The sequence below is a fragment of the Pholis gunnellus genome (genome assembly GCF_910591455.1).
Source record: "Pholis gunnellus genome assembly, chromosome: 6".
Classification (NCBI taxonomy): domain Eukaryota; kingdom Metazoa; phylum Chordata; class Actinopteri; order Perciformes; family Pholidae; genus Pholis; species Pholis gunnellus.
Window position 1 is genome coordinate 4,703,607 of NC_136532.1, and position 27,713 is coordinate 4,731,319.

Genomic DNA, 27,713 nt, shown 5'->3' on the forward strand with positions numbered 1-27,713 from the left:
AGATCACTGGATTCAAAGTCCAGAGTGCTAACCATTACACCATGGAACCACTGTCTCTGTGAAAAATACACAGGTTTTGGTAGACAGTTTCTTATTTGGCATCCGCTCGTATGTTATCTGTGCAGGGAATAGGACATAGGGAGGCATAGAGGCCATAGAAGGCATACACTGGCACCAATGACAAAGAAGCTAACAAGCTACAGCAACCACTTCAGGCTAAGTTAAGAATTTTAGTAAGCTCAGAAGAGGATTTGAGTAATGACATGTCAAGAAATTGTTTTGAAAGACTTCTTACAAACAATGAATACAGCAACATATAAGCCAACTGTATACAGACACATGGTAGGATTACACTGGTTGATAACGTAGAGGCTTACAAATGCTGCTGTTGCGGTATTCTGTCAAATGCTCCTTAACATGCAAAGCATTGCTGACCCTTCTTTCACAATATCATGTTACAGGCAACGGAGCCGACGATGAACAGTTGCTGTCAGAAGTGGGATTCGAACCCACGCCTCCAGTGGAGACTGCGACCTTAACGCAGCGCCTTGGACCGCTCGGCCATCCTGACTGAAAAAAAAACTAGATTCAATTGAAATGATCATAAATATCATAATATAATGGTTGGACTCAGCCCCGATCCGACGTCGGAAAGCTGTGGGTGGATGGAGTTCCCAAAGCTGGTCGAACATCCAACAGCACCTCTGAAGGAGTATACGGGTCCCTTGATAACGAACACTGTAGACTCTAACGGCAGGAACCTGAGTTGAAATCTCCCTCAAACTTCTTTTTTATGCTGATTATAAGACAGAATACAAAGTTCGCATCCATCATTTAAGTCGATCGATTTTACTCCCTGTCAATAGTACTTCATTCATAGATCACTCCGGGGAAGGCCAAGACACTCCTCCGGTCTCACTTGTACCTGAAGCATCCTACTTTTTGCGAAATGTGGAAAGGTTGCATTGTTTGACCTTGACTCGAGCTTTAAACCAGGTTCCACTGAGATTTGAACTCAGATCACTGGATTCAAAGTCCAGAGTGCTAATTACACCATGGAACCACTGTCTCTGTGAAAAATACACAGGTTTGGTAGACAGTTTCTTATTTGGCATCCGCTCGTATGTTATCTGTGCAGGGAATAGGACATAGGGAGGCATAGAGGCCATAGAAGGCATACACTGGCACCAATGACAAAGAAGCTAACAAGCTACAGCAACCACTTCAGGCTAAGTTAAGAATTTTAGTAAACTCAGCAGAGGATTTGAGTAATGACATGTCAAGAAATTGTTTTGAAAGACTTCTTACAAACAATGAATACAGCAACATATAAGCCAACTGTATACAGACACATGTTAGGATTACACTGGTTGATAACGTAGAGGCTTACAAATGCTGCTGTTGCAGTATTCTGTCAAATGCTCCTTAACATGCAAAGCATTGCTGACCCTTCTTTCACAATATCATGTTACAGGCAACGGAACCGGCGATAAACAGTTGCTGTCAGAAGTGGGATTCGAACCCACGCCTCCAGTGGAGACTGCGACCTTAACACAGCGCCTTGGACCGCTCGGCCATCCTGACTGAAAAAAAAACTAGATTCAATTGAAATGATCATAAATATCATTATATAATGGTTGGACTCAGCCCTGATCCGACGTCGGAAAGCTGTGGGTGGATGGAGTTCCCAAAGCTGGTCGAACATCCTCTGAAGCACCTCTGAAGGAGTATACGGGTCCCTTGATAACGAACACTGTAGACTCTAACGGCAGGAACCTGAGTTGAAATCTCCCTCAAACTTCTTTTTTATGCTGATTATACATCCATCATTTAAGTCGATCGATTTTACTCCCTGTCAATAGTACTTCATTCATAGATCACTCCGGGGAAGGCCAAGACACTCCTCTCTGGTCTCACTTGTACCTGAAGCATCCTACTTTTTGCGAAATGTGGAAAGGTTGCATTGTTTGACCTTGACTCTAGCTTAAAACCAGGTTCCACTGAGATTTGAACTCAGATCACTGGATTCAAAGTCCAGAGTGCTAATTACACCATGGAACCACTGTCTCTGTGAAAAATACACAGGTTTTGGTAGACAGTTTCTTATTTGGCATCCGCTCGTATGTTATCTGTGCAGGGAATAGGACATAGGGAGGCATAGAGGCCATAGAAGGCATACACTGGCACCAATGACAAAGAAGCTAACAAGCTACAGCAACCACTTCAGGCTAAGTTAAGAATTTTAGTAAGCTCAGCAGAGGATTTGAGTAATGACATGTCAAGAAATTGTTTTGAAAGACTTCTTACAAACAATGAATACAGCAACATATAAGCCAACTGTATACAGACACATGTTAGGATTACACTGGTTTTTAACGTAGAGGCTTACAAATGCTGCTGTTGCAGTATTCTGTCAAATGCTCCTTAACATGCAAAGCATTGCTGACCCTTCTTTCACAATATCATGTTACAGGCAACGGAACCGGCGATAAACAGTTGTTGTCAGAAGTGGGATTCGGACCCACGCCTCCAGTGGAGACTGCGACCTTAACGCAGCGCCTTGGACCGCTCGGCCATCCTGACTGAAAAAAAAACTAGATTCAATTGAAATGATCATAAATATCATAATATAATGGTTGGACTCAGCCCCGATCCGACGTCGGAAAGCTGTGGGTGGATGGAGTTCCCAAAGCTGGTCGAACATCCTCTGAAGCACCTCTGAAGGAGTATACGGGTCCCTTGATAACGAACACTGTAGACTCTAACGGCAGGAACCTGAGTTGAAATCTCCCTCAAACTTCTTTTTTATGCTGATTATAAGACAGAATACAAAGTTCGCATCCATCATTTAAGTCGATCGATTTTACTCCCTGTCAATAGTACTTCATTCATAGATCACTCCGGGGAAGGCCAAGACACTCCTCCGGTCTCACTTGTACCTGAAGCATCCTACTTTTTGCGAAATGTGGAAAGGTTGCATTGTTTGACCTTGACTCGAGCTTAAAACCAGGTTCCACTGAGATTTGAACTCAGATCACTGGATTCAAAGTCCAGAGTGCTAATTACACCATGGAACCACTGTCTCTGTGAAAAATACACAGGTTTTGGTAGACAGTTTCTTATTTGGCATCCGCTCGTATGTTATCTGTGCAGGGAATAGGACATAGGGAGGCATAGAGGCCATAGAAGGCATACACTGGCACCAATGACAAAGAAGCTAACAAGCTACAGCAACCACTTCAGGCTAAGTTAAGAATTTTAGTAAGCTCAGCAGAGGATTTGAGTAATGACATGTCAAGAAATTGTTTTGAAAGACTTCTTACAAACAATGAATACAGCAACATATAAGCCAACTGTATACAGACACATGTTAGGATTACACTGGTTTTTAACGTAGAGGCTTACAAATGCTGCTGTTGCAGTATTCTGTCAAATGCTCCTTAACATGCAAAGCATTGCTGACCCTTCTTTCACAATATCATGTTACAGGCAACGGAACCGGCGATAAACAGTTGTTGTCAGAAGTGGGATTCGGACCCACGCCTCCAGTGGAGACTGCGACCTTAACGCAGCGCCTTGGACCGCTCGGCCATCCTGACTGAAAAAAAAACTAGATTCAATTGAAATGATCATAAATATCATAATATAATGGTTGGACTCAGCCCCGATCCGACGTCGGAAAGCTGTGGGTGGATGGAGTTCCCAAAGCTGGTCGAACATCCTCTGAAGCACCTCTGAAGGAGTATACGGGTCCCTTGATAACGAACACTGTAGACTCTAACGGCAGGAACCTGAGTTGAAATCTCCCTCAAACTTCTTTTTTATGCTGATTATAAGACAGAATACAAAGTTCGCATCCATCATTTAAGTCGATCGATTTTACTCCCTGTCAATAGTACTTCATTCATAGATCACTCCGGGGAAGGCCAAGACACTCCTCCGGTCTCACTTGTACCTGAAGCATCCTACTTTTTGCGAAATGTGGAAAGGTTGCATTGTTTGACCTTGACTCGAGCTTAAAACCAGGTTCCACTGAGATTTGAACTCAGATCACTGGATTCAAAGTCCAGAGTGCTAATTACACCATGGAACCACTGTCTCTGTGAAAAATACACAGGTTTTGGTAGACAGTTTCTTATTTGGCATCCGCTCGTATGTTATCTGTGCAGGGAATAGGACATAGGGAGGCATAGAGGCCATAGAAGGCATACACTGGCACCAATGACAAAGAAGCTAACAAGCTACAGCAACCACTTCAGGCTAAGTTAAGAATTTTAGTAAGCTCAGCAGAGGATTTGGGACGCTTTTATCGACGCCTTTTATGTTTATTTATGTAATGAAGTCATACGGCTTCCCTGAGGCCTTCATTCACAATGTGAAATGTCCGTTTGTGAAATGAAGTGTAATTATGTAAATAGTCTTTTATCTGAAGCCTTTCAAGTAGAGAGAGGAGTGAAGCAGGGCTGTCCTCTGAGCACTGCTTTATGCATCCTCACCATGAATCCTTTAGTTAAAAACATCTCCTCAGATCATCTAATCTCAGGTACACGTGTACACGGTCACAGCCGTGGCTCACACTGATGATATCACTGTTATATAAAGAATCAGTCGGAGAGGGATGCTTTAACTTGTGATTGAACTCTTTATGGATTAGCATCTGGAGCTAAATTAAATCATAACAATACAGAGGCTGTTTAGATCGGAGGTGAGCGTGACATACGAGGTATTAACATTAAAGTAGAGTGAGGAGGGTAGAGAAACACAGAACACAGAGGCAAAGCCTAATTGTGACATCTACAGGTGGACTCCAGAGATCTGGTCTATGCTTCAAGGCCTTGGCCTTGTCCTCCATGTTCATACTTTGTCGTGTTCAATGGGAAAATGCCTGTTAAAAGACTAAATCTTTGTCAGCTCTTTGTCAGCATAACAGTAAACTGTGGAAAACTAGATGTGTCATGGTTATAGATCAGACTGTTATATACAGCCTCATGGTAATAAAACACATACTCGAGATAAAAACCAGATCCTCCCTTTATTTTGTTCTGGGCACTTTTTCTGTATAGGTACCATTTTTTGTAAGTTATGCATGTATATTTATAAATTGTGTATAAACTGTAAACCTGTTATGAACTTAATAAAGCTTTTAAAAAAAGGCTTTGAGGAGAAGGCTCTATTATACACAGCTTTCTCCCTTTGTTCTCCTTGTTCGTTTTCAAAGTTAAAGTTACTGTGAGGAAATTTAACTGGTTATGAAACAGTCTTAAATTAACACTGGTTCACCAGACACTCCTTCAGCAGGGCCTCTGGCAGCAGACAGACCCAGATCCGGCTTCGCTGCATCCGGCGGGAGGAGGAGAGCTCACCTCCCGGCAGCAGCGGCTCCTCCTCCGGCCAGCTTCACCTCGCTGCTCCGCCAAAACCCACTGGCACCCCGCCACCATTGTGCCTGAGACCATGGCTGTATCGGTGGGCCCGTTGGAGGGAAGGGAAGCACAGAACCAGGACTGACTGGAGCAGACTGTTGCAGACTGGAGCAGACCTGCTGCAGTACAATCAGAGGTTAGAGGGATCCTGGTGCACGGAAACACCACCGCTTTCAACCAGGGACCCACAACATCGACACAAAAGGAAAGTTCCTTGTAGTAACTAATCTTATGATTGTGTCTACTGTAGAGTCTCAAAAAAAAGTTTTATAAGAACCTAGTGGACAACATTGTCATGAATTTGTATCTATAGAATTGTGTTGATTTAGTTATTTATGTATTCATTTATTTATTCAGTTTCCATTTTGGTGCTATTTATATATTTCATTTGCACACTTTCATCGTTTTTGTATATGTAGCCTACTATTGTTTTTTTCTAGAATTTATATTTAGGCTGTAATAAAGTTAGTGAACAGTAAACAAACAAACAAAAAGAAAGGCATCCGTTGGATTGTTACAACGCACCGGACAGATGTTATGCCGAGAACTGCATGCCCCTCGTGAGGGCACGCTCTGGCTGAAGCTGAAACTGTGCGCGCTCACGCGAACGGTATGCAGATCCCAGCGGGCGGGCAGAACTCTCCGTAACACTGCTTCGCTTCCTCCGCGCAGGCGCTATACTGGCATTTCCGGGTACGACACGTAATATAAATACACTGGTCTCCTTCTCGGCTGTCGATAGATTATACAAAACCAATGATTCCCATATGTCCAGTAGTTTCCTTCACCTATGGTAAGTATTTTTTAAAACGTGGATATTGGTTTACAAGCTAAACACATTCGGGTAGCTCTAGAAATATAGAAGCAATGTTAAGATAGCGATATTAATGGATAACGTTAGTCCTTGGAGCGCTCGTGCCTGCTGCTAACTGTTAGCTTAGCGTCACCCTGTATGTCTTTCCTCCGCAGTGCCCAGCCGGCTTGGTGAAGATGCCAAAATGGCTACCGGCAATTACTTTGGATTCACTCATGGCGCTGCCGCCCAGTACAGGTAAGGGGGACCTCAAACCACGGGCCTTTCGTATGAAAAATGCTGTTTCCTAGCTCAAAAGTTAGCCGAGTTAGTATGTTGTGCAGTCACATACGAGCTCTGTGGTTCCCATTGCTACCATTGTTCACGCTGGGGGAGGGGGCGGTTGTCACTGCTGCAGCAGTTGGATGCGAACGGGATTTCACACCGACCGTTGCACTGCGTTAAAGGCGCAAGGGAGCCCGGTACGACGCCCTTTGCGGAGAGAATAATACACAGCCGCAGTAATACATCCACGAGTTTATGTATTAGACGCCACAACACAACATAGCGGTCTGCAGTATTGAGGAATGCACATGTCAGGTAACCTGCTGAAGTGTGGTAGTGATATGTCAAAGAAGTCCACCAACTGGAATGTGCACACTGGCAACGTCTCTGGTCAGTGTGTTTACATGCATTACATGGGGGGGGGGGGGGGGGGTTAAGATTTAGTCAAGTGAAGCTCTTTTGACAGAAGATGTCTGTTGTTACAGTGTTATTGGAGGTATGAACAGATGGAGCCTGCTGTCTGTGTTCTGACTGAAAACTACCCTGCACTTATGAAGAATCAGGGGTCAATTTATACTACTGTACGAAAGAAGTGGTTCATGACATGTGTTTTGACAACGGCACATGTCCATTCATGGTGTGAATGATGAAAACCAGCCAACCATGAGTTTTGATACAGGAAACTAGCAGCTTATGGGTTGGGGTTATGCTAGAAAATAACTAGTTTGTACAAAAAGGGTTGTCAGAAAAGTGTTTTATGGCCGTTCTAAACACACCAGAGGCCTGTTGCACGAAGCAGGATTTGGGGCAGGCGAGGTAACTGGGTTTTCAGTTCCATGGCGGAGGTTCACTTCTGCTCTGGAGCAGGTTATATTCGAGATCAACTCGTATAAAAGCACAGCCTACTGTCCAATCAAAGCTCAGTATGTAGATCGTAAATTAATATTACACAAACGAAAAAGTTAGTCATAATCCAGACTTAAAGCAACATTTCAAACAGACTCATACAAAACCGACAGCTGGCAATGAATCGTTGAATGTGTAAATTGACAGATTTATAATACCACTGTGTCCTCTACAGCACGATAGATCTGTCTGTAATTACATGTGTGTATTATATTCCGTTGAGGTGTTGCCGATGTATTCTGATGGAGTGTGTGAGAAGATTTTAAAATGATTCTTTCATCTGTAACCCCGGCGGGTGTGAAATGCACTTTGGATCAAATGTGGGGGGGGGAAGTAATCTGTATATATTCTCTTATCATACATTCATATCATGCAGCGTTACTTTGCTCCGGTTACTTTAATGTACGCTGTGGGTGATTATAAGTTGTGGAAGGCAACCATAATGCTTTAAATTATATTTAGTTTTTGCTCTCACTTCCTATTTTACACCACCGGAATTCCAGCTGAAAGAAGAATACATCCAAACAACAGATTAACTTAATGGAATACACCCCCTGTATTTATAGTACGCTCTATATGAAGCAGTGATGTAATAAATCTGTTAATTTACCCATTCACACAGTCAGCGATTTCTTGCCTGCTGTTCTTCCCTCATTTGGCACTTTAAACTGTTACTTTCTGCCTGACTTACGTGTTTAACTTCTACTTATTTCTCAGATGTTCTACTTTTCTCTTTATTTGTAAAAATGCACCGCTCTGCTTACAGCAGACTTGTCCATGCTTGTGATTTGTCACATGCGGCAAACAACGCCCCGTTTATGTTGATAACCAGCTTCTTGTGACCGCTTAGCGGGATCACGGTTGTTGGGGTTAGTTAAGCCAGATGACCTAACGATACCCTGCGTGTGTTGAACTCGCTTTGTGAAACAGGCCTCTTAAGGTGGGATGAAAAGCCATCGGTCGTATAAAGTTGCAAGAGCAAAAATAATTTAAAGATGGCGACTACAGCACATGCTTTAAGGCGATCTCTCCTGGAAGACATTCATATTGTTGCTTTCTGTTAAGTGATAGTTTTGTAAAGAATGAAAAAGACATTTCTTGAGAGAAGCTCGTACTCTTTGTTTTCTAACCTCCAAAGGCTTTGCTAATCCCTGTGTATTGGTTTTTTATCCTTCAAACAGTTACGGCCTGTGACATCAGCAGCCTATTTGGGGCAGCTGGGTAATCATTTAATACGTAACCTTACATACACCACCTCCCACACACAAACTGGTAGTTTTAAAAGAAGAGCGTGAGGTGGAAATGTGCACCGCTCGCGCAGGTTTTTTGCCAACTTCACTGATTCACCAGCACTCTTGTTCCTCTTATCTTTATCAGCGTGAATGTTGTCTCATTATACTTTATAATACTAAGTATACTTTATACTTATTAAATAGTTCCTTTTTTTCATAGTTTTTTACAATTTTACAACGGCACTGAATGGGAGAAATCTTCGAATCCTCTTAACTACTTTGCATACTTTCAGCTGCAGACTTGATTTAGACAACTAACAAAAGTGTAATAGTTCATAGACTTGTGACCCGTTTGAATGATAATTGATATATATTTTTTTGTCATATTCTAAGTTTATAACGTTACATTGCTTGTATCACATGGTCTAGGATGTCACCCACTGATCCCCTTCTACTTTTTCAAAAATCACACAATTCATATATCTTTCAGCTTTTCCTCATCCAGCCCCCCCTTTTTTGTCTTTTGTGAAAATATGTTAAACAATGCACTTAATCCGTCTCATATCAAAACAAAGTATTCCTTCCTTCCGCCTTTTCCGGCAACTAATGTCAACGTCTCACTCTGACAGAATCAGAGTTTAGCTTTCACTTTTTTTCAAGCTTCTTTAGCTAATGCAGTTCATCTTATTTTTTTGCAATATTCCATTGCCTTCTACCTTCTCTTCCCCCATCTTTCTCAGACACTCACACTCGCATTGAGCGAAGCAGCGCTGTGTCCTCCTCTGTAATTGTCCTTAGTCCAAAAGCCAAAAATCATTGACAAAAAAATACAGCTGTAATGTGTTTACGTCTCGACATGTTTTGATCCAACAAAATATTTATCTTCAATCCAGATTTGTTGTTGTTAAGCCTTTCCAAAGACGTTAAAAACAGTTTACTCGCCTGAACGCACCAGTATTAATGAGTCTAACAGCACCGTAAATGTAATTTATTTAATCACAATAACACAATCAGAATATTGTTCAGTTATCGGTGACATGCGAGGACCAATATTGTGTTGATCAATAGTCTCGTAGTGGGCTCTATAAATGGCCACGTCCGTGCGTAATGTCCTCTGGTGCTGTTGGTAAAACTCGCCGATGCAGCACATTCTGTGAAATTGCACTTCCTTGCCTTCTCACTGGCAGGTCTGATGAGTGGACAAGTATCTGTATACAAACTGGTGTTTGAGGGTGTTTCTGGCTTATGGCCAACTATGCATCCAGCTTTGCCTATTTCTTTGTGCATATGCAGTTTTAGTCATGAATCTACACAGTTTTATGCATCTTGCCAAAATCCTCTATCCCAACATAGGTCATTTCATATCTACAGATAACTAACTAACTATATATATATATATATATATATATATATATATATATATATATATATATATATATATATATATATATTAGTATTTTCTCTATATAATATATAGAGAAAAATACAGTATTTTTAATTTGATTAAGAACAGATTTTTTTTAGATAAAATTGAGTTAGAATCTGCCTATCAATTTAGAAAACATAATTGGATATTACGTTATGTTAGATTTTTAATGACCATATGATTTCATTGAAAAATTATAAATTCATATTGAATGATCCCCCAGCCCTATTATCAGCTTAGGCTTTGAGTAATTTGGCAATTGTTTGCACAGCAGCAGTCTCTCCTACAGTATTGAGACATGCAAAGCCTCTCGTTGGTGCTCTTTATCACAAAATAAAAGCACAGGACGCCCTGCTCATGTATGACCCCTCCCACCAGTGAGCAGGTCACGCTGTCAGCGTTTGAAATTCGACACTAAACTATCATTTTAAAACCACTGCTACAACGTGAGTGACGCCAACAAAGTTGCGACTGGCTGGCTAACCTGTGACATTTCTGTTTTGTGTTGCCCTACCAGCCAGCAGCCGGCCGGCGGGGTGGCATACACGCACCCCACCACGGTGGCCAGCTACACGGTGCATCAAGCACCTGTGGCGGCACACACCGTGGCGGCGGCCTATGCTCCCACTGCAGCCTCAGTCGCAGTAGCTAGGCCTGCGCCCGTCTCAGTAGCGGCCGCTACTGCCGCGGCGTATGGGGCATACCAGCCCACCCACACTGCGGCTGACTACGGCTACCCTCAGCGCCAGCCAGAGGTCCCTCCGCCACCGCCACCGGTCACCTCACAGAACTACCAGGTACGCCATACGGTTTTTCCTTTCGAGTTTGTTTCTGAAGAGACCAGTTCTGCCTTCGTGATCAAAGTCGTGTACATTTTTATTCAGCATTTAATTACAGTGAATTAAATTGACATTTAAATGGGAAAATTTACAAATGCTTAATTTATCAATCAGTAAATTCATTCATTCTTTTAAAAATAGTTTAATATTGGTTATTAAATACTTTAAATTCTATAACTGTACATTAGACTTAATTCAATTAGTGATATCAGTTAGTAATGTGTCTTGGAGCACAGATTTAGGCACGTATAAATGACAAAGTTGTACAAAATGTAAACCGTTTCACTTTGACCTCTTTACTTAAGATTTTATTAAACTTTTTCTTTTTACAAAATGTACCAAAACACGGACAAAAAGGAAGATCTTGGGTAGATGAGCTTGTTTACAAGACATGTAGCTAAGACTGATCTATAGAGGGAACCATATAGAGGTAAAACAATGCACATGATTTTCATCTTAATTAATTAAATTAATTTGTCATTAATCATTTTATTTCCTGTTTTTACTGCCCTTTTTTTTGCGATCAACTTTTTGAGTTTGTCACATAAACATACTTGTCCACAAGGTACCAGAGACAGGGATTTAAGCACATAAAAACAGCATTTGCCACAAACTATATACACATCACTATTGCCTTGCAAAGAAAACGAATAAATAATTAAATTCACAAGCAAACAGGCCAAAAAACTAAATACAAAAATGAATACAAAAAACAACGATGGACCAAAGATAATGTGTATGTGTAGGTTTTCTTACTTTTTATCAAACTGACCTATTATATTTGAATAAGAAAACGTGGGTTCGAAAGACAACCAATGAGGATGTGACAAGCCTCCAAAGTGGATTCCTGCGCTTTATGAACTACAGCTAATGATCTTTCTATAAGAGCAATATCCCTAAAAAGATCAGCCATTCCCTTATCGATGTACTGATATTCACTGTCCAATTTTCAATCAATTAATTGAGTGTTCTATAGTCTTTCACATAACCGCCAGATGACCTGCTGTCAATGCTCCTTGTTTTTCTCACTAAATGTAACTTCCCTGCAAACTAATATGTTTGGTAAAAAGTGTCCGGATGGTGTGGAAACCCCCCGTACTCAACAGTTCACATGATAAGTCTTTGACATGTGGACACAGGGTGAGCCAGGAATTGAACCGCCAACCCTGACCTTCTGTTTTTCCTTCGCAGGACACCTACTCCTATGTTCGGTCCACAGCTCCTGCTGTGACTTATGACAGTAAGCAGTACTACCAACAGGCCACTGCTACAGCAGCAGTCGCTGCCGCACAGCCACAACCCAGCGTGGCAGATTCCTACTACCAGACAGGTATGCTGAATGCACACTCCATTCACTTGTACCCCTGTGAAACAACAGATGCACATATATCAACTTCTGCTTCTCACCATTAGCATGTATGTCCTCTTTTGTGTTTTCAAGCCCCGAAACCAGGATATAGCCAGGGGGTAACGTCATACACCCAGAGCCAGCAGAGTCGACAGGTGACCGTGATAAAGCCAGCTGCTCCCAGTCAAGCCTCATCCACTTTCTCCATCTACCCAGTGACTTCCACTGTGCAGCCTGTGGCTGCTGCCGCGGTCCCGTCTTACTCACAAAGCCCAACCTACAGCACAAATGCTGTCACTTACTCTGGTAAGCTGCCATTATTGTTTTTAAAGTATAGTTAGTACGTTGAAATTGGTAACGATTCGCTATATACACAAGGCATCACCGGTAACAGTTTATAAAGACTGAGCACAGTAGTACTTGAGCGAAATGCTAACATGCTCAAAGTGACACTTTTAACACACTGATGTTAAGCAGGTATCATATTTACCATCGTCGTCACGCTCTTAGATTGGCACCTTAGCATGCTTACATTTGCTTATTAGCACTAAATACAATGTACACACAGTATACACAGGATTTGTCCAGTCATGACATTTTTCTTTTTTAAGTCCTGGAAATTCGTTGCCCAAAATGTGTAACCATGTGAGCAGCATGTCCTTCGGGATGACCACGTCGGTCGATCATCAAAATGAAATATCTCATCAACTATGTGATGGATTGCTTTGAAATTTGGTACTGACAATCATCTTCCCCACCGGATGAATTGTAAAACCGGTGGTCCCCGGACTCCTCGTCTTTGTCCTAATACTTTGTTCCCGGATTATCCTTTTCCAGGAACATCGTACTCGGGCTATGAGGCAGCTGTTTATTCTGCAGCCTCCAGCTACTACCACCAGCAGCAGCAACAGCAGCAGCAGCAGCAGCAGCACCAACAGCAGCAGCAGCAACAGCAGCAGCAACAGCAGCAACAGAAGCAGGCGGTGGCAGCTGTAGCAGCGACGGCGGCATGGACGGGGAACACGTTCACCAAGAAACCCCCTTTTCAGAGCAAGCAGCTTCGGCCCAAGCAGCCGCCTAAACCACCTCAGATCCACTATTGTGACGTCTGTAAGATCAGCTGTGCCGGCCCGCAGGTGAATTCACCATCATTGTGTGCATCCTATTTGATTTGAATGTGATATTGAAGTGATGGAATAGTTTGAAGTTTGAGAGGAAGTGTGCCATCAGCGTGTCCATGCAGACGGACTTTAAAGAACTAACATACAAACCTCAATGTTTTTAGGTTTCTTGTCTTAAAATCACCAACATGTCATTAGTGTCCCAAACAAATACTTGACTACCAGTGCGACCAATGATTCCATCTTTCTCCAAACATTGAATGCATTAGACTTACAAGGAGCACCTTGAAGGCCAGAAGCACAAGAAGAAGGAAGCGGCGCTGAAGGTTTCCCAGAGCACCAGCAGCAGCAGCAGCGGTAGTGGCGGAGGGGCGTTGGCCCGCAATGCTCAGAACCAGCTCCGCTGTGAGCTTTGCGATGTTTCCTGTACTGGTGCCGATGCCTACGCTGCTCATATCCGCGGAGCCAAACACCAGAAGGTAAGGATGCGGGAGGGACATTGCATATCTAGCACGAGTCAGTCGCAAGCTGAAGGTGGTATTGGCTCTTGTTATAGGATGCAGCTCCATGGGGGAAAGGGGAAGGGAGGTAGATTGGAATTGTGTAGACATGATACAAAAACTTTCTTTTTGTTTTTTCAATGAAGTGTATATACTACACTGCAGACTGGATTCTCTAGGAAGTGTGAAAACGAAGTGACCATTTGTTCATATGAAAACTGGACCAACGTGGGTTAAATGCGCATCGTTTGTGATGTTTACCACAACTTCAGCTCTATCTGCTGCCTTGCGTTCAACACCGTTATGGAGGTTTTTACTTGTGACGTGTAACAATTCAGATAGTGCTGTGGGCCGGTCATCAAGAGAGACTACAGACAGAGAAAGGCAGCTGCATCATTTTAGATTATTATTATAGATTCATATTCAGCATTATCGGTCGACTCACAGTACAAAACATAAACTCGTACATAAAATAAGTGTTTGGGAATCCTTAGTCTACTGTGTTGTCAGTATGTTAACTGGAAACCTCAGACCTTCTGAAAATGCTCTTTCTGTTCTGTGAACTCACTTCTGCAGGTTGTGAAGCTTCACACCAAGCTCGGAAAGCCCATTCCCTCTACCGAGCCCAGCATGGTCAGTCAGACGTCGTCCTCCACCACAGCTGCTCCCAGCAAGACCACCACAGCGACCCTGAGCAGCACCAGCGGCTCTCTGTGTGCGGCTGCCTCCTCCTCCAGCACCGCATACCTGAAACCCGTCAGCAGTGGTATGCCGGGTGTCAAGAACCCGTTGACCAACAGCCTCTCTGCTGCCAACTTGGCCTCTGCCGGGAAGAAAATCAACGCTCCCAAGATCAATTTTGTTGGTGAGTAAACACACGTTGAGGATGCAGCACTTGGCTTCTTACTGTCCCACTTGGTTCTTTAAAGAAATGCTTGAAATAGTTTATACAGTTGTTTTGCAAAAGTGTAATCCTGCTTTGTTATTGTTCAGGATCATTCTTGCACCTTTTTATATAGACGTGGACATATTCTTCCATTTTGTCAGCAGATCTGTTTTAGAACTAGCCAGAACTACTCAGTACTTTGCTGTGCAGTACTATTTGCACAGTTACAATAGTGTCATGGTTGCTCACTGTGCAGTGCAAGTATCTTCAACTTTATCAAAAAACTATTTTGTTTTTTAACTCGATCAATAGCGCATTATGGGCATCACTTTGTTCAGCTCCTCCTGATGTTGTTCACTATATCGTTATGTCACACCACACAGACAGAATCCAGGGTCGGGGTGAATTAATTTCATTTATAAAAGATATAAGTAACGGTGATTTTAATTGCCTTTTTAAATACGTTTATGATCCTTTTTTTATTTATACATCCATGAAAGGACACTTGGTTTGCAGCAAGAGTATACATGCATACCCGTTCTTTTAACTTGGAAGCACAAATGTTGGGTCGAGGACGCATTACACATTCAGGAGCGTTTTATCAGAAGTGCACATTTTCTTTGGTAAAATGTGGAAAGATCCATCTCTCAGAAAATCGGCTATCTAATGTGACTATCTTGCTGCTTTTATTGTGTCACGATGAGATTGAGTGCGCTGCATCCTTTTGCTCTTCCCTTGCCAAAAGTTTGTCTTAATGTGTCAGCAGCAGTAGTTCATCTAAGTATGCTTTGAAAATGAACAAAAATGCAGATTTAATGAATGTTTAAGAGGAAATGGGAGAAACAGTAAAGTTTATAGATCATAATCTAGTTTGATATCTACTTACTCATCCTATAATGACATTTATTTAAAGCCCTTTAGTCTAGTTATTATTCCAATTGAGACATGTAATCAATTTTAAATATTGAGTTATGAGCTGTTTTTAAGATGACGACAACCAGCAAGCAAAATAACGTAGTAATATAGCGATCCTATTAACGACCACAGAGAGAAATATTTCTCCCCACAGAACCAACTTTATCACATTGTGTTTTTATGTGGATTCATGTACACCAAGGTTTAACAGCAGCACTGTTAATGGTCTATGATTAAACGATGTTGTAATTTCTCGAATGCAGGTGGAAACAAATTGCAGACCACAGTGAAGATGGACGAGTCCAAAGTGGAGGCTTCTAAGCCCGCGACGCCCTCTTCGAGTACTAATGATGCCAAAAGCGACATTTCAGATTCTCTGTCCACGTCGACCTTGGCTGCACTGCAGAGCGACGTCCAGCCTGTTGGTCACGACTACGTTGAGGAGGTGAGTTGTGACGGACCAATGCATCCACTGAAACTGAGCAGAAAAGGCATTAAAATCTTCAACGCAATAACGTGGAACTCCTTTTCCAGGTCCGAAACGACGAAGGCAAAGTAATCCGCTTCCATTGCAAGCTGTGTGAATGTAGCTTCAACGATCCAAATGCAAAGGAAATGCATCTCAAAGGTCGAAGGCATCGCCTGCAATACAAGGTCTGTAAGCTGACGGTTCATACACCGCTACAGAGAATTTTAATACACGCTGGTACATTCATCAGGAGTCTGGGAGCAGGGAAATACGTTCTGAGAGTAATGCACACTCAGTCCTTTATTACAAATCTGGGTCAAGGGATTCATCTTCATCTTCATAAACATAGAGCGTCTGTCTCCTCTGTGGCGCCTGTGAGGAAAAGCTGATGATGATGATGCAGCCGGTCCAGTGGAGCATCTCCTCAGATAATAATTCAATGCATGCACTTCCATGTTGTTTATCTTATTCACTTAAGTTCTCTTAATGCTCTGCTCGGAGGTATGAGTCCTTAAGTGTCTAGGGATGACTGAGATAAATGTTGAAGCCCGCAATAAGTTTTAAACTAGGGATGCACCCATGCCTCTTTTTTTCAGACCATTTACTTGCATGCTTACCGATAAGAGTACTTAATAATACCATTACAGTTCTAACAATAACATTCAACATTGTTTTCCTGGTACCAACCGAGCATAGTTCTTTGCAGTAGGGATGTTAATAATGAACTGTTAAACAGTGAAAATAAATGTAAACAAATAAAAAAACAGAGCAAGCGACTTGTCACATGAAGGAGAATAGCGCTGGTCCACTTTAAAGGTCAGCTCACCTTAAGTGCGCCGGAGCAGTCGTATTCGTTGCTGACTTCGGGCCTAACCCCCTAAACTTTAATCAGCCGCCTGACGCAGGACAAGGGAACGTAGTTTGGGTCTCCACACGGGCCTTAAGGAGTCGAAGCCTTCACTTACCGATAAATGAACTGTACACATGGCAGTGCTGCAGCCACGGCTGTAACATTACTGCTGACTTCAGGCAGGCACCTATCTGACAACCTCACAGCTGAACTCATTAAGTATCTATTGGTATCTTCATTTTTATGAATGATTACAATTGCTGCCAGATCTCACAAGTATAAAGTATTTCCGAATTGAATTTTGTTATTTCTATATTACGACCACAAAATGGCATTTTCACAATTTTTTTTGTTGTTTTGCAGAAAAAGGTGAACCCAGATCTGCAGGTGGAGGTCAAGCCCAGCATCCGGGCCAGAAAGATTCAGGAAGAGAAGATGAGAAAGCAGATGCAGAAGGAGGAGTACTGGAGGAGAAGAGAGGAGGAGGAGCGCTGGAGGATGGAGATGCGGTACGATTGTGGAAGTTTCTTATTCATGGTTGTTGAGGAAAGATGCAGTAGGCAATGATGTACCCGCATCATCTTGGGCTGTTGAAAAGTAGTTGCCTCAGAAGCAGGTATCTGTATGGACACCCATAGACACCCAATAAGGGAGCATCTTTTGTAAGAAGACTGGTGTTCATCCCTCCATTAGAGGTCCACAGACTCAGAGAAACTATGCCAAGTAGCACTGAAGCTGTTCTCCTTACTGAAACACTTTTAATGCGTCAACCATCTGTACACTGACGAGCTGTGGTTCTGTATTTTCAGGCGTTATGAAGAAGACATGTACTGGAGACGTATGGAGGAGGAGCAGCACCACTGGGACGACCGACGGCGTATGCCAGATGGAGGGTATCCACAGGGGCCTCCTGGTCCTCCTGGTCTGCTTGGAGTCCGGCCTGGCATGCCTGGCCTGCAGCCTCAGGGTCCCGTGGTAAGCCTTTATCATGTTGTTATTATATTATATTATATTATTATTGGGTTTTATGCAGTGTGGCTCAATACTGCCAGGAACCATAATATGGTATTTTTTTTAAATAGATGACAATAAAGAAGAAAACATAGAAGTCAACTAAAAACTGAGATTTAATATTAGAAAGACACATCAGTAAGTAACAGAATGACTAATCAATGAAAATACAATCGTGTATGTCCTTAATGACGAACAAAGTAAAATGATGACATTTAACATTTTTGATGGTTTACAGCAGGGGTCCCCAAACTTTTTCCTGTGAGGGCCACATCACTGAACATATCGTTTGACCTAGGGCCGCACGATTATGGGGGGGGGGGGGGGGTGCTACGTGCGTGCTACTCGCAGGTGAGCGACTGTTGCATCGTGCTCGCGGATCGGGGCGGAACACCGACCGCCGTGCGCGATACAGAGAGCAGGGGAATTGAAAACGCGCGACCATGTAGTGACAGAACATGACATGCCGGCGTGTAAATAAATTAAGCACAAGTACTCGTCCTTCAAGCTCCCGTCTCTCGGCTCTTCTACTTCTTCTACTCTTCTACTTCTACAGGGTGCGCGCATGACAGCTCTCATCTCGTTCGCCCCCTGGTGGTTGGCTGATTCAGGAAGCGTTTGATTTGATATGTAGCAGAGCACGTATTTTAAACGTCAATATCGCAGACGATCATAATGCGTCTCTGGTATTGTTCAGGGGGCCGGACCAAATGTGGACGCGGGCCGGATGCGGCCCGCGGGCCGTAGTTTGGGGACCACTGGTTTACAGACTTCAGAGCAGTTAAATGATTTTTGGGATGGTTACAAAAAAATGTATAGTTTGAAGACTTGTAGACCAGCTGTATAATCGAACAACAAAGGGATCTGTATCTGCCAATGTGGATCATCAGCAAAAAAATTGATCAGGGATCTCTAAAAGTTATATTTGCTCCCTTTTTTGTTTTGTTCTGTGATCCGATCCAAACCGTGGCTTATGATCCGTTGCACCACTACTGTGAACCTTTTCTGTCTAACAGCCTCCACGCCGGCCCGATTCTTCGGACGACCGCTATGTCATGACCAAGCATGCAGCCATCTACCCCTCAGAAGACGAGCTCCAGTCCATCCAGAAGATCGTGTCCATCACAGAGCGCGCCCTCAAACTGGTCTCAGACATCATTACAGACCAGGACAAGGACAAGGACAAGGACAAGGATAAGGATAAGGACAAAGACGAAGACAAGGAAGAGGAGAAGGACAAGGAGGAGAAAAAGGAGGAGAAAGAACCCTCTAAAGACAGGTGTGACGTCTGGGCCACTTATACATTGTTCATTTGGACAACGTTCTCTATATGGATGTATTTCACTCCTCAGAACGTTGATATGTTGATTGTTGCTTTGTGTGAACGTTCAGACCCCTGAAGGGAGTGATGAGGGTTGGAGTCCTGGCCAAAGGCTTGCTGCTTCGCGGGGACAAGAATGTCAACCTGGTCCTGCTCTGTGCCGAGAAGCCCACCAAGAGCCTCCTCACCCGCATTGTGGAGCACCTCCCCAAACAACTAACAGTACTATCTTTACAAATATCGCAACTCTTGTCAAATTCTTTCAGTGGCCACTTTAATGGGCACCGGCCTTGTGCGTTCTGAGAAGATGACAGTTAAACGAGAGTCAATTATTTGCATTTTCTATTCAACTTTGTAGTGATGCGATTTTAAACGGAATGCAGATTAAATATATGTTGTTCTAATATGATAACGGGTGTTACAATTCCATAACCGAGCGTATACAGGCAGAGCATAGCATAGCATCAGGAGATGGTGAATGGTGGCTTAGAGGACCGAATCAAGCTGAACGGTTAATACACACAGTCATTGGCTGCTCATTTAAATGCAAATTTGTTTACGCAACTAAAAATAAGACAAATAGATTACGTAGTAAAACCTGCATCCTTACCACAGTACCTAGTCGCTGAAACCACGCACAATGGCCATTTTGTTTGTTTTATTCACAACGCAAGTATTCCTTTATGTTCAGAAGAAACGCCCGTCCTCATTCACTAACTGCGCCTCTGAAAGTGGCCACTGAGGAGATTAGATGACATTGAAGTTGGTCACGCTCCTCTCTGTGACTTTGAGATACGACAGTCGACTGAAATAACGTCGTCGCATTTTGCGTCTGCGCCGTTTCTTCCAGGTGGCGACGCCGGAAAAGTACGAGGTCAGTGGATCCGCCCAGGAAGCGGCGATCATCCTGACGTCCTGCACCGAGCCGAAGATGCAAGTGACGATCACACTGACTTCGCCCGTCATCAGGGAGGAAAGCGGCCGGGACGGAGGTTGGGAATCCCCCCCCCCCCCCCCCATGACAGCCCTCCCCCATTGCACCTCCTCTCTTGTCTCTCTGCTATCTCTCTCTATGAAATCAGTCTCGGTATGTTTGTCGACGCCCTGAAGAGCGCTGTCCTGCTGGCACTCCACAAAGCATTTCAATCCGATCACCCTGGCACCCTTGCTCTACGTGTATGATTCATTTGGATTTTAGAATTCAGAAATGAACGACAGGGCAACCAAGGAAGCGCAAGCGCGTCATATTCCGTTCCTTCGGGGTCCGTTGTGCTCAGTTTCTGGCCTGGACAAATTTTATTGTTTACTCCACCTTTCTTTCAACGACTAAACTATTGAGTAGAATTTTCTTTTTCTTTTTTGAGATAATCTTTTTTTACTGGCCAAGGTGGGAGCACATGTTATTTTTTCTCAATTACAGCCCTCACTAATAATGTGGGGCAGATCAGTTTTAGTGTAAAATGAAAAGAAGAGGCAAGTGCCAGCAGTATTGCTCTTAGGCTTTTTTTGCTCTTACCTCTCAAATGCTCTCTTTATCCTTTTTAAACTAAGCATGACCAGTGTTTGCATTGTGTTAAGTTTAGTTAATCCCAGGTGAGATTCTCTTTTGTTTCCTGTGTTCCAGGGGATTCTGTTTCCATTTTACCGTTCGCCATAACCAATGGGAGACGGGCATTACAGTATCGTTTCTCCAAATTTCCTTTTGAGATGAGGAGACAAAAAAAAAAAAAAAAAAAGAAAAGACAATTCCTGCAGAAGCTGACTAAATAGACAAAGTTTAATTTGGAATTGATTATTTGACTTCATGCAACCCTTTTTATCTCAAATCCAGATTTGGCAGAGGAAATTGGATGTTACATTCCCACAGGAAACAAATCTTCCTTTTGTGTACCGGTGAACAACCGTTCGCCATGCTGAGGTCCCCTGTTCTGAAGTTGCTCCCCTGAGTTGATTGACACCTTCCTTCACACGCATAGGACTCAAAAAAATGACAAGCCTCTGACAAGCTTTTGTCGTTTTGATTTCAATGGAAAGATCCAGAAAAAAAATTATTTAAAGGAGCATTTTCTCTTTCGAAAGATGAAGATAAACCAATTGTTTCAAATGATTCTTTGGGGAGTATCGTTAAAAGTTCAGGTGCAGAAGGTTACGACAGAGGAATCTTTGGATGGACCTGAGTTCAGCCTCTTGGTATACAGTGATTGTTGGGGTCTTATTCCTACCTACTGATGTTAGGTATGCATGCAGTGAAATCCTAACCCCTTTTGTTTGCTGGTAGTTCTCATGTTTGTTTTTTTCTCTTCTTCAGCACCCATTGCTTCCTCCTCTTTGTATCCATAGTAATATTTACAAGTTCAGCACAAAGACCCCTTCATTTCCTTGGAACAAAAACAGATATTTCCAGTCCATTGTCTCAGAGGTTTATTAGTCGGGCCCAACCGCTTTCGGAAGGATTTTTGACCAAGGTTTTCTCACATCCCAAAAACTTTGCCACACCTACTATTGCCATGCCACTTTTTAAAAATCAGGATTAGCCATTTGCCCTCTTTATTTCCGCACCAAGTTCATACTAATAGCCATAGAATCCCTTCTTTGTCCCAGTGCTCGAGCGACAAAAAGCGTACCAAGGTAATGGTAAGCTTTAAGATCACCTGATAGAATAGTATTGGCTTCAAAACATTTGTGAGCCTGAAACCATGTCATTTAGCTAGATTGGTGCTTTCCAACCACATCTATTTGTCAGTGTTGAGTGAGTAAATCCTTACCCCTACGAGGACTTAACGTGCCGTACACAGTCAAAGTGGATATAGATGAACAATGTGTTGGTTAGTCAGCTTTTCAATGTCTTAAATCAGAACATATGCAACCAATTGTAACGGTTGTCATGGAGAGAGACATTGGTATGTGTGGCAATGCGTTTGTTCTTTGCCAGCCTCGCTGACCTGGTCAAACACCCATTCCTCATCACGAAATTCTTTTGACACTTCAAATCCATTTTTAGATGTAACCTCGGGTATGGTGAAAGACCCAGCGGACGTCTTGGACAGGCAAAAATGCCTTGACGCTCTGGCTGCTCTGCGCCACGCTAAGTGGTTCCAGGTTCGGAACATCATTTTACTTTCTTATTGTAGCCTTATGAGATGCATTATTTACTTGTTTAGTCCTTTTTTTTTTTTTTTTGTTTCACACATTTGGGTTTTTTGATTTCATAGCAATGAGGAAAACTATTACTATTTGAAGTAAGAAGAAAAAAAAAAAACATATTCAAGGATGCCACATATTACAACACAGATCTGGTTAATGTCCACATGTATCGATTGTGAATCTTAAGTTCGTTTGAAACTCGCATGTAAAAAAAACAAACACATACTCTAGCAAATACCTGGCATCCTTGTATTCTCTTCCCAATTTTCTAAGTACTGCATTATAGTTCCATGTGATTCCATAAGGCTGCACAATAACTTGCACAAAGTTGTGCCATCAAGAAGTGCTTTCATGTTACACGTTTGTATTGTTTTTATTCTCTTTATATATATTTATATATATTTAGTAGAATAGGGATTGAGAGATAAAGGAACATCTGAGTAGTTTCCTGTGATTCTGCTCGCCGAGCAAAAGCACAGGCAAAGTAAAGCAGATCTCCTCTGCCCTCTCAGTCCCTATACTCTGCTCACAGGTGGACTCTTGTACTTTCTTTTTTTTAAAGTACCCGTTTGTGAGATACCTGGACAAACCCAGGGGTCAGGGTTTAGAAGATGACAAGTTCTCATTTCTTGTGCATCTTGCAAACTTTGAACTCCCTTTTACTAACTGAGGTACAAGACTACTGGGAATGGCAGCTGATTGCAAGCTCTTTTAACGGTTCATACATACACACCTCAAAACCATACTCCAGCTTCCATTTATGCACAGTAGTGTTTGGACCTCTGTGAGAGAACTCATTCACTTGTTTGGTCCAGCTCTTGTCCCTCCTTGTCACTTGTAAAAACTAACTTTATTGCATCAAAAGGCTAGAGCGAACGGCCTTCAGTCCTGCGTGATCATCATCCGGATCCTGCGAGACCTCTGCCAGCGAGTCCCCACATGGTCGCCCTTCCCGGGATGGGTAAGTGTATTCAGAACGCGCCTCTAAGGCTGCATTCACGGCCGAATTGGGCGTTGGCGTCGCTTAACGCAGGGCGGTGTGGCAGTGTTGACTAGGTGACCCAATTAACAAGTGACCCGCACAGCGATCCTCTTCTTTTGTTCCGTCATGGCTGTGTTGTACAGTTCTGGATCACAACAGCGTGACGTCGGGTTTGTTCATGAGAGTAAATGTTTCATCTTTGGTCACCAAAGCTCAATTGAGAGGCACGGTTTTAAAAGAAACAAAAACAACCAAAGACGGCCCACTGAGAATTCTGACAGTATCGGGAATGTAGGACCAAGACAACCTGAAGTTAAACAGACCTCATACGTTACAGGTGCTGAAAGAACTTTCATTTGTAGAGCAGCTCCCACGTTTGGTTATTGATGGAAAACGGCATCTCAAACTGCTTTGAGTTGGGTAGATATCAAAGCAGCAGCACAGTACTAGAGGAGTTACCGTGATGGGGCAGTCTGGAGCATGACGCTTGCTTCACCTTTTCAAATGCTGCACTAATGTTGATCTGTTTGGGAGAAACTGAACACAGTACAGAGCACAACTCTGTGCTTTTTGAGCTTTCGCAGAAAATCTTCTTCTGGGAAGGCCATTCTGTAAATAAAATAATGAAATATGACGTACAACAGCTACAGAACTGAAAGTAGTTTTTAGCAGAAAGATTTGCATGCCCGTGTCCCCATGTTGTATTTTACTGCCCCTTTCCACAAAATACCCACAAGTTCACATTTTCAACAGTTACTGTTGATTTGCTTTTAAAACGGACTAATGCAAGCAGAGCGTGTGCGTGTGTGCGTCAAGCATCTAAGCCATATCCTCACTGTGTTCAGGCCATGGAGCTGCTGGTAGAGAAGGCCATCAGCAGCGCCTCGGCCCCCCTCAGCCCGGGTGATGCTCTGAGACGTATCTTTGAATGTATCTCCTCTGGGATTTTACTCCCTGGTAAGCTGCTGTTTCTTTACTTGACATTGATTATTGTTACACTTATGGCGCTCTTTTTACCGAACAAATATTGACAAAAGATTGGGTCAGCTGAGAAGAGGGAAAGTCCTTCACATTCACACTGTATTTACATGCACTGGTGTAATCTGACTGTTCCTGTCTTTTGGCGTTCACACAATTTTTAGATCCTAAAAACGTTTCCTCCACGAAAAAGACAGAAATAACAAAAAAAAAGACTCTGTGCCGTACCCTGTCGGGTGAATGTTACCTTACAGACAGAAGGAGTTAGCTTAGCACAGAGACTGGAAAAGGCTTACCTGGCCTTGTCCAAAAGTAACAACATCCGTGTACCTGTACCTCTAAAGCTCATGAATGAACTAGATGTATCTGGCTTGATGTATCTGTTATTACAGAGAGTTATGTGTTGGACTATAAAGTCTCTGCTGCCCCCAGCAGTTGGCTTTAGAAAGCCGTGTTTCCTGCTGGTTTGAACTGAGCCCCGTGGTCGCCTCACAGCCCCTGCACGCTCAGCGCTCGCTCGTTCAAGTTGACTTTTGGGGATTTGGAGGTGAAATGAACGACGGCTGATGTCTCACGCAATGATAAATAGCGGTGCAACGGATCATAAAACTCTAGGATCGGACCTGCCAAAAAGAAAAACGGAGCGCAAATATAACTTTTAAAAATCATTGATCACGTTTAGTTTTTTTTGCCCTGATTCTAATTGCAGATCATTGATGATCCTTATAGGCAGATAAAGATCCCTTTGTTGATGGATTACAGCTGCTGGTCCTCACCAACACTACATTTTCTGAGATTACATGTAAACACATCATGATAGCTTTATAATTTCCCTTTGCCAATACTCATTTTCACCGAACAGAGCCTGAATAATGTAATTCAACGGGACCTTCGTTTGTTGTCTGTTAGCGGTGCTGCTAACGTTACCAGCTGTCCTCAATTTAAACACAGATTAGTTGTTTACAATGAAACATTATCAGAGATCGCTGATAAATTATGTTAAACTGTGTAATTAATCCGCGGTTCACATGTGGGCCGATCCCTGAGGGGCAATCCGTACGGATCGACAACGGTCCTTTATTTTCTTTACACCACAGCAATATGAAATTGTAACTCGCACACTCAGAAATAGCGGCCTCGGTCTGGAGCCCTGGTTTGTATGTGGTACTGTAAATTCTTCTATGTAAGAGCCAGTATTCAATTAACGGCAGACTCTCAGTAATAAAAAAACACCATGATTTATTTCAGTTTAAATTTGGGGGTGAATATTCCAAACTTTCCAAGACAAAAACAACACCAGAGGTCTCTGACAGTTCATGAGAGGATACTAATAAATGTTTTTTTTTTCTTTTCTTTTCACAGGTGGGCCAGGATTGGTAGATCCTTGTGAAAAGAGGCCCGTGGATACCCTCACATCTATGGGGGAGCAACAGAGAGAGGACATCACCTCCAGTGCCCAAGTACAAGCTCTTCTACGAGTTCTACATAAACTATCAAGCTGATCTTAGAAAGTTTTGAATAAGAGAAATAACTGTTAGGTCATGTGATAATAAATGACTCCACAGGTCCGTTTCAAACGGCACAGGCTTTTTTATCATGATAAAATGGGTTTTGGGGATTTGTGAATCCGCTTTCATAGATCTGATGAGGTTTCCTGTGACTCATTGCGTTTTCTATAAATGTCCCCTCTGTGTTTCCACAGTTTGCTCTGAGGCTCCTGGCGTTCCGTCAGATCCACAAGGTTCTGGGCATGGACCCCCTGCCGCAGGTCAACCCCCGCTTCAATGTCCGCAACAGCCGCAAGCGTCGCCGCGACAACAGCGAGGGGACTGACAGCTTCGAGGGCGAAGGCAAGAAGGACAAGAAGGACTACGACTAGAAGGAATTCTAAAGCTTCTGTTATTGTTTACTCTCATACGAAGATGTACTAATACGTTGTATGCGCCGTCTCCTGTGTGCTGGCTAAGGTCCAGTGTGGCTGTTGTTGTTTTTTTTTCCTTTATAAGCTACAGATGTGTCAGTGTAACCGCAGCCTCACTCTGCTCTGTAATACACAAACCAAAATGTCAGGTTGTGTACTGTTTTAGTTGTAGATTTCTTCAAGTTTGGCTTCTCTAGATAACAGCGTTTTTTTAGCCCGACGGGCTTCTGGAGCAGAAGTGTCTGACAAGGAGCATCGCACCAGCAGTGCTGAATATGCGCCTTCATTCATCTGTATAGTTGCATTCGGAGGTGGACACTGTTGTTGTTATTGTTATTAATATAAAGCGTACATTTGGCCAACTACATAATTTGTTCTTTTCAATATGAATAACTGTGCTTAACGCAAGTGACGTGTGATGCTGTGATCTTGTTGCGTCTCAATGCTCGGCTACACGTAACCATGAAGAAGACCTGCATCACAGAGATTCAGAAGAACTTTAACTGTTGATAGATCTTTGTTAGTAGTGACGTTGTCAGCCCTAATGTGGTTTCATGTCCTTTCAGTTTCATCTATATATACATATATATATGGAAGTATTTGTATAATCTTTAAATAGATAAAAAAAAAAAAAAAAAAAAAAAACAAAGCTTTGGTTTGTGAACATGTTGACTTTGTGCACCGTTTTTGCTTTTAAAATGTTTTTCCTTGTTAATAATAAGAAACTTTAATGGCTTGCTTGCCTTTTAACTTGGTTAGGTGCTAAATTAAGTTCAATGCTGGAAATGAGCATAAGAATCCTGACTGGGAGGGCAGTGTGCAGGTGCTGCTTGTGAATGCTTTACCATCCCAGTAGCAGAATAAACACATTTCCAGATTGAGAGCGTGTGTTTTGGTTTTCTCTCGTGGTCTACAGAATATTTATTATTATATCAGGCTAGGGTTAGCAACACGTCTGTTTTAACAAACTACTGCTTTCCGTTTCTGTGTTGCAGCTGAACGGTTTGGGTTGTTCTGTTTAATGGCGCCGGCCAGTAACAAGAAAATGGAAGATTCTCTCCAAGTAACTCAATTATGAAATGTAGTAACGGCCAGTTCAGAGAGGAAGCGGTGCGCCATCTACCATCTGATCTGAATTTAAATGTTTTAATTAGCCAATACGTGTTTACACAAATTTTGCCGTTGCAAATTTGAAACGGTTGTTTAACTCTTTACAGACCATAAACAATTGTCATTCAAATATTGTAGTACAGTATGCAATACAAACGTCACAGCATAAAATAGTCACGGCACAGTATGTCATAAACAATATCAGTATTGCGATGTAAAAATACAATCAATAATATAGTATGCCATCAAATAG

At 42.6% G+C, this 27,713-nt stretch overlaps 1 protein-coding gene across 1 annotated transcript; it reads left to right on the top strand.

Moving 5' to 3' along the window:
• The first annotated feature begins 6,119 nt into the window (after positions 1-6,119).
• Positions 6,120-27,231, top strand: zfr (zinc finger RNA binding protein). The gene is made up of 20 exons (XM_079161030.1): positions 6,120-6,216; positions 6,393-6,474; positions 10,583-10,862; positions 12,096-12,234; positions 12,346-12,558; positions 13,090-13,388; positions 13,643-13,852; positions 14,450-14,738; positions 15,938-16,119; positions 16,209-16,328; positions 17,357-17,502; positions 17,803-17,968; positions 19,021-19,283; positions 19,397-19,547; positions 20,176-20,317; positions 22,327-22,424; positions 23,335-23,430; positions 24,297-24,408; positions 25,792-25,889; positions 26,132-27,231. The coding sequence occupies exons 1-20, from the start codon at positions 6,180-6,182 to the stop codon at positions 26,306-26,308; spliced, it is 3,300 nt and encodes a 1,099-aa protein (XP_079017156.1). The 5' UTR covers positions 6,120-6,179; the 3' UTR covers positions 26,309-27,231.
• Positions 27,232-27,713: the final 482 nt, after the last annotated feature.